This window comes from Eptatretus burgeri, chromosome 13 (genome assembly GCF_056783735.1).
Source record: "Eptatretus burgeri isolate ZD-2024b chromosome 13, Ebu_testis_v1, whole genome shotgun sequence".
NCBI classification, from domain to species: domain Eukaryota; kingdom Metazoa; phylum Chordata; class Myxini; order Myxiniformes; family Myxinidae; genus Eptatretus; species Eptatretus burgeri.
The window spans coordinates 3,908,088-3,920,524 of NC_140973.1; the positions used below are offsets into that span (position 1 = coordinate 3,908,088).

The 12,437-nt window shown below is 43.5% G+C and overlaps 1 protein-coding gene across 11 annotated transcripts in view; it reads right to left on the reverse strand.

Moving 5' to 3' along the window:
* LOC147013689 (zinc finger protein 385B-like) overlaps positions 1 to 12,437 on the reverse strand; it is a 543,756-nt gene that overhangs the window by 130,604 nt on the left and 400,715 nt on the right. The window contains exon 1 of one of the 11 annotated variants that reach the window (XM_085850833.1): positions 838 to 942. The exons of the other annotated variants lie outside the window; for them this stretch is intronic. Coding sequence (XP_085706959.1) covers positions 838 to 873 — 36 coding nt within the window. The 5' untranslated portion in view covers positions 874 to 942. Of the gene's footprint in view, positions 1 to 837; positions 943 to 12,437 lie in introns of those variants that run through there. 11 annotated transcript variants of the gene reach the window in all.

The following is a 12,437-nucleotide window of genomic DNA, read 5'->3' on the forward strand; positions in this document are numbered from 1 at the left end:
TTGGAGTTATGTAGGAGACACGGTGACACACACTGCACACACACACATTTATTGGTACGAGTGCATGCCCATAGATGCGTGGCCGTACGTGCAAACCCTCCCCCCCCACCCCCACCGGCAAAAAAACTCGAACCGCGTGCCAGAAACAACAAATACACAAGCCGTTCCTTCGCTTTCACGTGCCCATACGTGCGTGGCTGTACGTGCAAAAAAAAAATTATATACATATGTATATAATTTGTTAATTATAATGTTATAATAAAAAATTATATACATATGTATATATATATATATATATATATATATATATATATATATATATATATATATATATATATATATATATATACTTTAAAACTGCTTGCCAGAAACAACCACAGGCCGTTCCTTCGCTCTCGCGTGGCCGTACGTGCGTGGCCGTACGTGTGTGTCCGTACGTGCATGGCCGTACGTGCGTGCCCATACGTGCGTGGCCGTACATACAAAAAAAATAAAAAAAACCTTCAAACCGCTTGCCAGAAACAACAACCACACAGGCCGTTCCTTCGCTCTCGCGTGCCCATATGTGCGTGGCCGTACATGCAAAAAAAAAAAAACTTTCAAATAACCACACAGGCTATTCCTTTGCTTAGATAAACGACGACTGGATTGGGGCATTGTGTTTATCTATAAATGCAGATAAGAAATCGAGAAATTATTAGAATACAGTAAATCATCACCATCCGGAAGTAGTGCGTGCCCGTACGGAATGTTCACATCATTCCACGAATTATCGCTTGCATTGAAGTAACAACTGCTGTGATACTTACACACAGAGTTAATTAAAATCAAGTTTACCTCCCTGTCTTTGCTTGCCATGACATTCGCTGCCATTTACCATTGGCACTCCTACCCCACAGTAACTAAGGCACCGATCGATCCCCATCGTAACCAGCACGGCACGTGACGTCATCGTCGGCTGGCCGTGCACCGGCAGACGCAGCCACGCCCACGCAGCAACATGTCCTGTGATTGGTAACTAAATGGCGCATCGGCCACGCCTACGCAGCACGTGTCCTGTCATTGGTTAGTAAATAAATGACCATAACTTGGGAATCACTTGTCCGATTAATATCAAATCTTGAAAAGGCACATCCTCAGGTCCCCAGCAATATACCTGGCAAATTTCAATTAGATCGGACCAGTGGTTGTCGGGAAACAGTGGTCACAGACACACAGAAACACAGTCCACACACACACACACACACACACACACACACACACACACACACACACACACACACACACACACACACACACACACACACACACACACACACACACACACACACACACACACACACACACACACACAGATTGCTGGAATTATAGATAGATGAAATGAGGTCAATGAGATGACAAATGAAGGGGTTGAATGCAGACTGCAGAGCAATGAGTAAGGAAACCCGTCGTTGTGAATCGTTTTTACCACCAAATTGAGATGAATTTCGTTGGCAAGCGTGTTGAGTGGAGCTGACTTCCTTTACAATTCCAAAGGCCACAGCGTTTTGACAATTGGAAACAAAAAAAATTTGTGCACTTTTTTTGCTAAATTATTTTTGGAACAATTTTTCTTCAATAAATAAATAATAATAAAAATCGGCTCCATGTACATTGTACACACCTTTTCTCGTTAGCACCTCTTCATAAACAACATCGCTGCGGAAACGGCGCTTCTTTGTTTCTTCGTCCAGGGCAAGAATACGGAGGCTTTTAATGGCCAATTATTCAATTAGCCCCAACGTATTTTGCCTTTTCGCAAGGAAAAACATGAAGAGAAGAGAAGAGAAGAGAAAAAACCCGTAATGGCGAACGCGGCTGAGTTTCTCTTCCCCATCGACCATGGCTACGCAGTAACGCTTCCTGTCATTGGTTGATAAAAAATGGCCGCAGAAACGGTTCCTGTCATTGGTTGGTAAATAAATGGCCATAACTTGGGAAGCACTTGTCCGATTAATATCAAACCTTGAAAAGGCACATCCTCAGGTCCCCAGCAATATACCTGGCAAGTTTCAATTAGATCGGACCAGCGGTTGTCGAGAAACAGCGGTCACAGACACACACACACACACACACACACACACACACACACACACACACACACACACACACACACAAACACACACACACACACACAAACACACACACACACACAGATTGCTGGAATTATAGATAGATAGATATATGTAAATGATGCATCAAAAAGTTATGGACGGGTTCGGTCGAAATTTGTTGGACAGGTTGGGTGTTTGACAAGGATGAATTGTTTCGATTTTGGTGAAGATCCGGAGTTGGACAATATAATTTTCAAAGTGATTTTTCACAATTGAGAGGTCGGACCAAAAATGTTATGTTTCGCATGATATTTCAAAAAGTTGTGATTATATGCTGGTTTAGGTCTGGATGCAGATCCGGCCTATCAGTGGGATACAAAACTTCAACTGTTCAGCCTGGTGGAGATATGTGCTCTATCAAGTGTGATTCTAATTATTATTGCGGTTGACCTTCTTGCTCTCAAATCAGTCTCCTTTCAACTCGTATTTAACAACATTTACTGGCCATGATGTTATATTTTATGGTTGTACAATCTGGTGAGTTTCTACTGCATTTGCAAAAGTCACATAAGTCTGTGACAAAGAACAGTATGGCAGAATTGAACAGGATAATAGAACTGCCATGCCATTGTATGACGTTAACACAATGTGGTATCCACAGTGAATGCAATCACAGGCTGCCTCAAACTTATCAGACAAATTGGGGACAGTAAGCTTGTCCTGGCATTGATAAGTTAAACTATACAATTGGGACAAGGAATCACACATACAGAGAAAGTATTTGGCCCATCGTACAAGTCACATATGCTATTACCTATGTACTGAGTTTAAGCAATTTACACTTGATTTACAGTTGAAGTATATTCTTTATCCACACTCAATTTACTAAAACTTGAGTAGTGGCAAGGTTTATGTGGTCATGATAGCAGCCCAAAGACACCACAGGATATTTTACATCAACCTTACTGCAGAGTGGAGAATCCCCACTCTGGGATGCAACATCCCTCGCTGAATCATCCAAACCGGCGGTTATTATACATATTCCCAATGGTGCTGTGAAGTAAAAATGTCCTGAGATGTTCTGGCACACTTAAATGAGGAATTGCATCATCAGCCATAATTGAGCAAAACTGGAAAGTCCCACATTATTATGAAACAATGAGCCTTCAGGAACTTGAGTGTATGGTGAGCACGGTCTCAGAGCGGTTATTAACAAGGAGACAACATTCATTGAAAACGCTCTCGATGAATCACCAGGAAACACAGCCTCGAGTGTCTCTGCAGAACAGATTCAGGAGCATTCCGAAATGCAATTCAAGTCCGGCATCACAAGAAAGGTGAAGACAGCCTTCTCACAACATGAATTGAGAAAGGCCTGAGATAAATCTGTAAACCATGTAAAAACACGACGTTCAAACTTTTCCATTTCAAAAACAAGGACATGGAAAACGTGCAACGTCTTTCTGGCTCTCAAAATAATGAACTCAATCTCTTTGACATTTTACTTTAATGTGTTATATTTACACCCCAACCCCCCCCCCTCCCCACCGGCACCAATTCACCACCATGTCCTTACTTTGAGACCGACATCCATACATTGTGAGTCTTACAAGAATTTACAAGGAAATTCAACGCAGGAGGAGGTCATGAGGCTCATCAAGGAGGCACAATAATGCAAACAGTTCAGCATTACCACCTCCTCACTGCTTCCAGGTACATATCCAACTCTACCGGCACAACCCTTGCAAGCGGACCATTCCATGCCCCCGCCTAACTACCATCCTCGCTCTCCTCATATTTACCCTTAAATTGTGGCCCCTTGTCCTGTCAGTATCCATTCTCCTGAAAAAATTACTCTGCACTTACATCTCGATAAGATCCCATCGCAATCGCCTCCTTTCTGATGTATAAAGTCCTGTCTCTTTCAACCACTCCTCTTAGTTTAGTCGAGCTAGGCTCAAGATCAATCTCGTTGCTCTATGCTGTACCCTCTCTACAGCACAGCTCATCAGATGTGGTGACCAAAACTGTACACAATATGCTGGAGGAGTCTCACTACATTCTTGTAGTGTTAACATTTCCTCTTTTGATATATAATTGATCTCCCTACGAATACAACCGACAATCCGATTTGTTTTACCTATAGCTGCCTGGCACTGCGCTGCCTGCTTATCTCCCATATCTATTCCCACCCCCAGATCCTTCTCCTGTGTGACACGCTCCAAAATTACCCCTTACATCCTGTAATCTCTATTTTCATTGCTCTTTCCCATCCCCAACACCTTACACTTGTTCAGGTTAAATTACATCTGCCAATATTTTGCCCAATCCATGCAAGTATCAACACTTTCATGAATCTGATCACCACCCCCTCTGCTATCCACCTCACATCCAAGCTTTGTGTCATCTGCAAATTTGGAAAACCTACTCTTCACCCCATTATCCAAATCATTGATGTAATGAATAGTAATGGTCCGAGTACTGATCCCTGAGGAAACCCACTACTTACATCCTCCCAGCAAGACATCCTCCCACTCACAGCCACTCTTCGCTTCCTATCACGAAGCCAGTTTCCAATCCAATTAGCTACTCTCCCAACTACACCACAAGTCATCACCTTAAGAGCCTTCTTAAGTGGTACCTTATCAAAAGCTTTTTGAACGGCTTAATATTGTCACTGGGGTGGCTGGCCTAGGTTAACCACCCTAACCAATTTGTGGTGACGAGCGGTTAACACCGCCAGCCCCTGGGACAGCCGAGCGGTTCCTTATTAATAGGAGGTGGACAACAGTTTCTTCAAAATGAACATATTTAATGAAAATAAAACAAATATTTACAAAGGACAATAATTCAAAAGGTAATGATAATACTGAAAAAGTAAATAAATCCTTAAGTCGAGGCGCCTCTCACAAAGACTCAGATGCAGACAACGGGGAAACAAAATAAAAAGAAAACCCTTCTTTTCAACTCTTCTCGTACTTCGCTTGGCCCAGAGCTGGTGTTTGTGGAACTTGGAATGGAGACGATTCCATTCGCACGTGCAGACACACGTAAATGGCACCGGCACTTCTCTCGTAGAGCAGGACAAACATAAGCCAGGCACTCTGCAAGCGGCACTCAACACCAAGGCTCAGACGTGTAGCTGCTTCATGCGTTGATCGTCCTCACCAACCCGCTATGACATACACGAGGCTCGGGGTCCATTTCTCACGACTCAACCAAAAGCTAAAGGACAGCATCTTGCTTCGTGCAAAAGGTCTGAACTCCCGCCTCCTCTCACGTGCGCTCTCTCCCTCTCGCCTCTCAAAATGCGCCAGCCTAATGAGTCCGATGCCTCTCAACATGTGCCAGCCTGAACTCTCGCCTCTGACTCTCTTCCGAAATCAACTCTGCCTCGTGCGTTCCTCAAACTGACCTTGTCCGTGCGTTCTGCCGATCTCTCGTCCTATTTAGTAGGAAGCCTCCCACATGCCCTCTTCCTCTTCAGGCGTCTTGCCTAACAATCCTCCGCCTCCGGGGCATGGCCTGCTCGCACGAAACCCAGTAAGGTGGGGCTTCCTGCCTGCTCGGCACGTTTACTTTAGGGACATGTTCCCCACCTTCATTGCCGACCTTGAAAGATAAAAAAAACATGGGGGAAAATCACAGAGGGGCGATTACACACTGGAGAAGCTTATTCTTAAACCCGAACTAATTAACACGATACCACCCCTTCATGTGGTGACATGTAACACTTAAGCTCACAGGTTCCCTACTTAGTTACCTTGAGATGTCTCCTACACATACACGGACCAAGCAACTCTACACAATGCTGTATTCCCTCTTAAATTCTTCCATCTACCCCCACAACCGTAACAATATATGACACTACATCCACCGCACATTCCTCATCGACCTAATCAGAAACTGATTCATAGAACTCTAATACATTTGTTAAACAAGAACTCCTTTTATCACATCCTTGTTGATTACCTTTAATTAGTTTGTATTTGTTTAAATGGTTCCTCATCTGGTCCCGAATTAATGTCTCCAACACCTTCCTCACAACTGTAGTTAAACTAACAGGTCTATAGTTTCCCAATTATTCTGTGGATCCTTTATTAAATAATAGTGTTACATTTGTTCTTCTCCAGTCATCGGGTACCTGTCATAACTCAAACGAGCTGTTAAAGATATCCATTAACATCTTGCTTACCTGTTCTGACACCTTCCTCAAACCCCCCCCCCCCAATTATTCTTCAGCAACAACTTTCACGAGCTCCGACGCCCGCTTTTTTGAGAGTGCACGGGTCGTCATGGTAACCGTGCGCAAGTGGGGCGGGGTGAGATCGGGGCGGACTGCACCCGCGGAGACGGCCCGGAGATATAAAACAAACGGGAGGTACGTTCTGTGAGGAGGAAAGCAGAGAGGAAAGCAGGGGCGAAAGAAAGCCAGGGAGGGAGAAGAGAACGAGAAGTAAGCTTGAGAAGCGAGCGTGTGGTACGCGTGTGGGTGTGAGCAGCGCCGCCAACAAGTGAGGTACGGGTCGGTCACCAACAACACCAGGGTCTAACCCCGCGACAGACGATCTCGGTGCCCTCCAGACGTCGACTGGCGTTCAAGGCTGTTCACGAGAGGGTGCACGGCAAGGCTGGGTGCTGGCGACGGACGTGACACGCACGCACACATTTCAGGACGTTTTCACTTCACGGACGACTTTCTGGTGAGCGAGACGATTCTCTCCCTCCCCCCGAATGATCTGTTGGGTGCCCATGTCTGTGTTTAGCTGTAAGTAAGTCAACCCCCGATAAGCATCTGCTCTTTGTCTCTTTTCTGGCATTTTGTTTGATTTTGCTTTGTAATTTATTCTTTATTGACCTCAGAAAATAAAAAGTTCTTTTTATTTTTTTATTTTATTATCAATAAATTATTTGTCGATTTCCAACCAGTCCGTGTTTGTCCTTTCCTTCCATTGGTGGAGCATTGTCTGAACCCAGATCGACTGGGAGGTAATTACCACAGATTTGACCAAAAATCGTCGGCATGCACCAGCGGTTAAAACGGTTAAAACGCTCGGCCGCACACGTTACCACTCACGCACATGGTTAAAACGCTCGGCTGCTCGGTTAAACGTTAAAATCTAATCAGATAACATTGGTGCTTTGCCGAGGGCGCGCTCCCCGCTCAGGTAACCATGTGACCTCTAGTTAAACGGAATAATTAGACGGTGGACACTGGAACTTGTGGTTAACTGGGTGGCATTCATGGTTCTAAAATAACCCACCGCACCGCAACGTTAATTGTGAGCGGTGCCCCCAGGTCCGGCTCTACCGAGGACAACCGGGGATTAATCCCCCTGAGTGACAAGCTGGTGTCTTGGTACCCGTGGCCGCAACAATATTATCCAGCCTCGCAGCTTGATCATCCAGTTTTTCTCGGTGTTTCTATACTTCTTCCACTCCTACTTGGAAATCCTCTAAAAGCCCTTTCTCACTCCTGAGATAAATACTCTCAGCGATTGGAAATTCCCCTGACTGTTCTTGGGTGAATGTAGAACCCCAAAAAAAAACGATTGATTCAGTCTGCCGTCTCACCCAAATCACCAACTAATTCTCCTGTTATATTTTTCAAGGAACCCACATTTACCTTCATATCACCTGTTCTTTACTCCTTATAATCTTAAAGAATGCCTTGCCGATATTTTTAGATATTTTTGCCCATATCCTTTTCGTATATTCTATCTGCACGCACCATCTGCTTCACACGCTCGATGTTGTCCGCCGTTCTGCTCCTTGAAGGTCTTCCAGACCGTGGATCGTCTTCAACCTCCTCCCATCCCTCTTTGAACCTCTTGTGACATTCAAATGCACGTGTACGTGACATCGTTTCTTCCCCTTAGACTTGCTGCAGCATTGCGAAGGATTCGGAAGGTGTTTTGCCAAGCTTGGCAAGAAACTTCAGATTGGCTTTCTGCTCACGACTCAGCGTGATAACTCAGACTAGACAACGTGTAAAGCATGGCCTGTAAAAAAACCACACAATGAGCGCAGTCAACCATCACCAATCATATATATTGCTGGAATGTTGCGAAAGACTGTGACGCAACCCGTTCATTCAAGTTGTGTGAGTGGAGCACACAGCAGGGTCAGTCCCGTTACTTTTTAGAGGGACCTCATATATGCTTCAAAAACTAAAAAACGACTGAACCAAATCCAACCAAGTTTTGCATGTTGCCCAAGGGTACCTCACATATGGTTTCAGTCTGGGTAGTGTATCTGGGGCAGGGGGTTGAGGGTGGGGAAGACCCCAATTATCCAATTTTCTCTAAATATGTATTGTATAGCACCACTTGGTGGTAGCCAATATTACAAATCACCTTCTTAAATAAAGAATCTTTCAACAACATAACAACATGCATGAGAGTCGTGTTGAAATCCACGTGAAAATAATGACAAAATTTCTAAATGTTTCATTTCACTCATTTTAAACAGAGGTTCAAATGAAAGAATCCAACGCTGAGCTTTGCAGCGAAGCGGAAGTGATTTTTGTTCAAGTCGTGCATAATCAGCAAGGCGGTTAATGAAGGTGGTGTTATCTGACTTCAAAGCAGATGGAAGATAACCTCAGGCAAATGATAGAGTGAATAGAGCAGAATGTTTGTGAAGCACAACATGTTGTCTTTTGATTAAATTCCTCAGTCAAGCGATGGGTACTTTTGCTGGTATCAAGCCATTCTTACCATCTACATTCTCAAGACAAATAATTCTCTCTACATTAATTCCCTTCTTAATGTCATACTTCACTCTAGATACAATATTTTGTCTTTTACCAAGATTGCCACACTCCATCCTTTCTTCCCTTTCTGTCACACACACACACACACACACACACACACACACACACACACACACACACACACACACACACACACACACACACACACACACACACACACACACACACACACACACACACACACACACATACACACACACACACACACACACACATATACATAAATATATACATACATACATACATATCGTAGCCTTATGCCCAGTCCTGTCCTCCAACTACTCTCCTCCTTAAACCATGTCTCACTTACTGCAAATATAATGTAGTTCTCGCTATTTACTTTATCTTCAAGCTCTTCCTTCTTATTATTTAAACTCCTGGTGTTGGTTCACAATATTTTTTAACTTTCCTGTAATTTGTTTTTACTGCCTTGGCGTACCAATCATGCTATCAGTTTCAGTTCCCCCATTTATAACATTTCCACTCTTCTCTAGCCTAAAAAAGCATAAATTCCCTCAATTGTCACTGCAAACCTTGCTGCCCCCTTTCTGCAAATCCTCTGGCCATCATGCTGGAAACACTCCCTTTGCCCATAAAAGATTTCCACTGTTTCCAAAGCCCCAAAACACGCTGCCAACACCATTCTTCCAACCATAGTTTAACATTTATTGCTATATATGTGAATTCAGCACCGCCACCCAGTCCTGTGAGAATCCCAGAAAAGATGCAACCCCTTTCCCTCAATCGATCACCCAACAACCTCGTACCAAGCCTTCAAGTCCTCAGAATATATTCTTCCGACAACATTACCACCCTCATGAACCATGACCAATGTCCCTCCACCATGACATGACAAAATATCATCCAAGATTCCATCAATATTCCCTCACTCGCCCATCTGAAACAACCCAAAATCCCATTTTTTAAAATCACCACCACAAACTCAATCGCCTCATCCCTGACAAAAGCAATATCCCAGGCCTCCCTCTCATCTTCATCCAATGCCCACCAGTGCCGCACTCACACCATAGCAACCCTCCCCCATGCCGACCGTACCAACTGCAATGCCACCACCCTCACTTGAAACACCCCACCATCGTCATTACCCGCCGCACCCCCACCTGCACACCCCGCAACCCCACCGTTTTACATTTATTTCATTCCTCTCTGAAATTAGGAACAGCAGACAACTACTGCCTTTAATCGACCTATCTTGTGGGTACACTGAGTTTAGTAGGGCAGTTGAAATTTCAAAACAGCATTCAGCAGATCCAATATATGACCTCACTTTTGTCTCACTCTTGAAATGCCCGATTACACACTTCGGGGTTGTTGTTACTTCTGAGAGATCTTTCAATCCTCTACAAGACTAACTGAAAACTTAGGCCTGCACATTTCCCCTGAGTGATTGTTGTCTGAAAGTTTCAGAGAGATTTCATCTCTCATGATCAGTGAGTTTGGTTTACTCGAGTCTTTCTCTCATCTGATTAATTTTTCTGTTAAATGATCAATCTGTCCTGATGGTACTGATGATGTGTTGGCTTCTTTTATATAAACTGTGCAAAACTAATTAAACAGAACAACGACGTCATACTAATATCCGAGCAACTGCAGTGACAAAACAGAACCTTGTGGACGTATTGGAAGGGATACCAAGAAATATCACAACAAATAAATTTCAACTCGAAGCTCTCTGAGGTTCAATTAAATTCCTGATAAGACATTCTTGCGGTCTGAGGGTCGACCACAATGGGTAATAATATCCCAATAACACATACAAATGAACAGTTCCACCCGCACCCTCCTTCCAAACTGGAAATCACAGCCGAAACGATCCAATCAGATCCGATCGCTGGTACCTCAAATCGATGCTTCAATAAAACATCTAACTTTAATTAAACTTGAATGAACATCCATGAAAAGGTGTTACAGCGACAATGAACATCATGCGATTCTAGTTTAACGCACACGAACTTCCATAAGTACAGAATATCCACCCCCTACTCCAACATCTACCCTTTAGTTAGGTGGTGACCAGAAACAGCCAGAAAAGAAGGTACAATCATAAATGTAATTAATGGCATAATCAAGATGAATCGTGTATGGAATATCATATATAATTGAGAGTGCAAGATAAAAGACAATCATCCGTGTGGCATCAATTGCGAAGTCTCTGTTCTATTTAGACAGCCACCTGTCTGGTGGAGATTGTGATCTTGAAAAAGCCAAGCGGAACAAAAGGCAAAACTCTACTGCCGTCTCGTTTGAAGTTTAATTTGCAATGAAATTGGATTTGAAAATAAACATTTTGCTTGAACACTATCTCACGGTGCCATTTGCAAGAATAAGCCTTTTGGCCTAACACTATGTTCAAATAAAGGTAAACTCTCGATAAAGGGATCTCGATGATGGATTGGTGGTTTAAAAGTATAAGTGAAAGAGGATGGATAAATTACAAGAAGTATCACATTGTGAGTCGGGCAGATTGTATTTCTCTTTGGCTCGTCATGCTCACTACACCTTCGAGCAAAGTGCATCAGAGGTTCACGACACGATATGCAGCGCATCATTTGCTGTGATTGATGTCTTGGACAAAAGAAAGACCAGGATTGTGAGTTATAACAATGTGTACGAGAAGTGGTAATGAAGGGAAAAGTATTAACTTTGGATTGCAATAGCTTATCTGGTATAGGCTCGGTTTGATTTCGGAGAAGAAACAAGACTAATCAAGACCACAACGAGACTTCGGTTAACGGTCAGAATCAAACTAACAACTCAAGATTATAAACAAACTCGATTTTACCAATCTGTGAAATGAACACGTTCAAATGGACTCGATATTTATATCTGGGAGCACATCTTTGGCATCATCCGGTGCTTGAACCCATGAAGGCATCGAATGAATGATATGTACGACAGCCCGGTCCAGATTTTGCGAAATATGAAGGACACTTTGTTGCAGCTCTTGCAAGGTCAGCTTTTCCATAGGTCCCGATCCATGTTCCCAGACGTGTCTGATGGGGTTCGTAATCAGGACTGCGTGAAGGTTATGGAAGAACCTGCTTGCATGCAACTCCATCTCTTCCAGGAAGTGGAAGTTCTGAATGTTTGCTATGTAGCGTCATCTTCCTGCAGTGAATGTGTTCCACACTGCAAAATGTCTTGCTGGGAAACAAGAAATCCTCTTAACACGATAACAAAAGGGTTGCCGTGAAAGTGAGCAGTCTCGTTGCTCAGAAATGTCCCTCCCTATTGGTATTCATCATGGCCTATCAATGTGTCCAGTGGCTTTAGAAACGGTGATGGATCTAGAAGCTTTTTGAGATCCCAAACCTTTTGACTCGACACAGCTACGTCTGTTTTTGTTCCATCACAGACAGTTAATATAAGATGTCTTTAAATCATAAAGGTAGGTCGGGTGTTGAAAGTATGAGCAGGATTGGGCGGGTAATATGGGAATGTATACACAATATGCTTATCGTTCAAAATCCCTCCGATCTGTCCTCCATCTCAAATCGGCAAGCAACAGCCTCTTCATTCTCTGCAGATCTGGATAAAATCACAAGCTG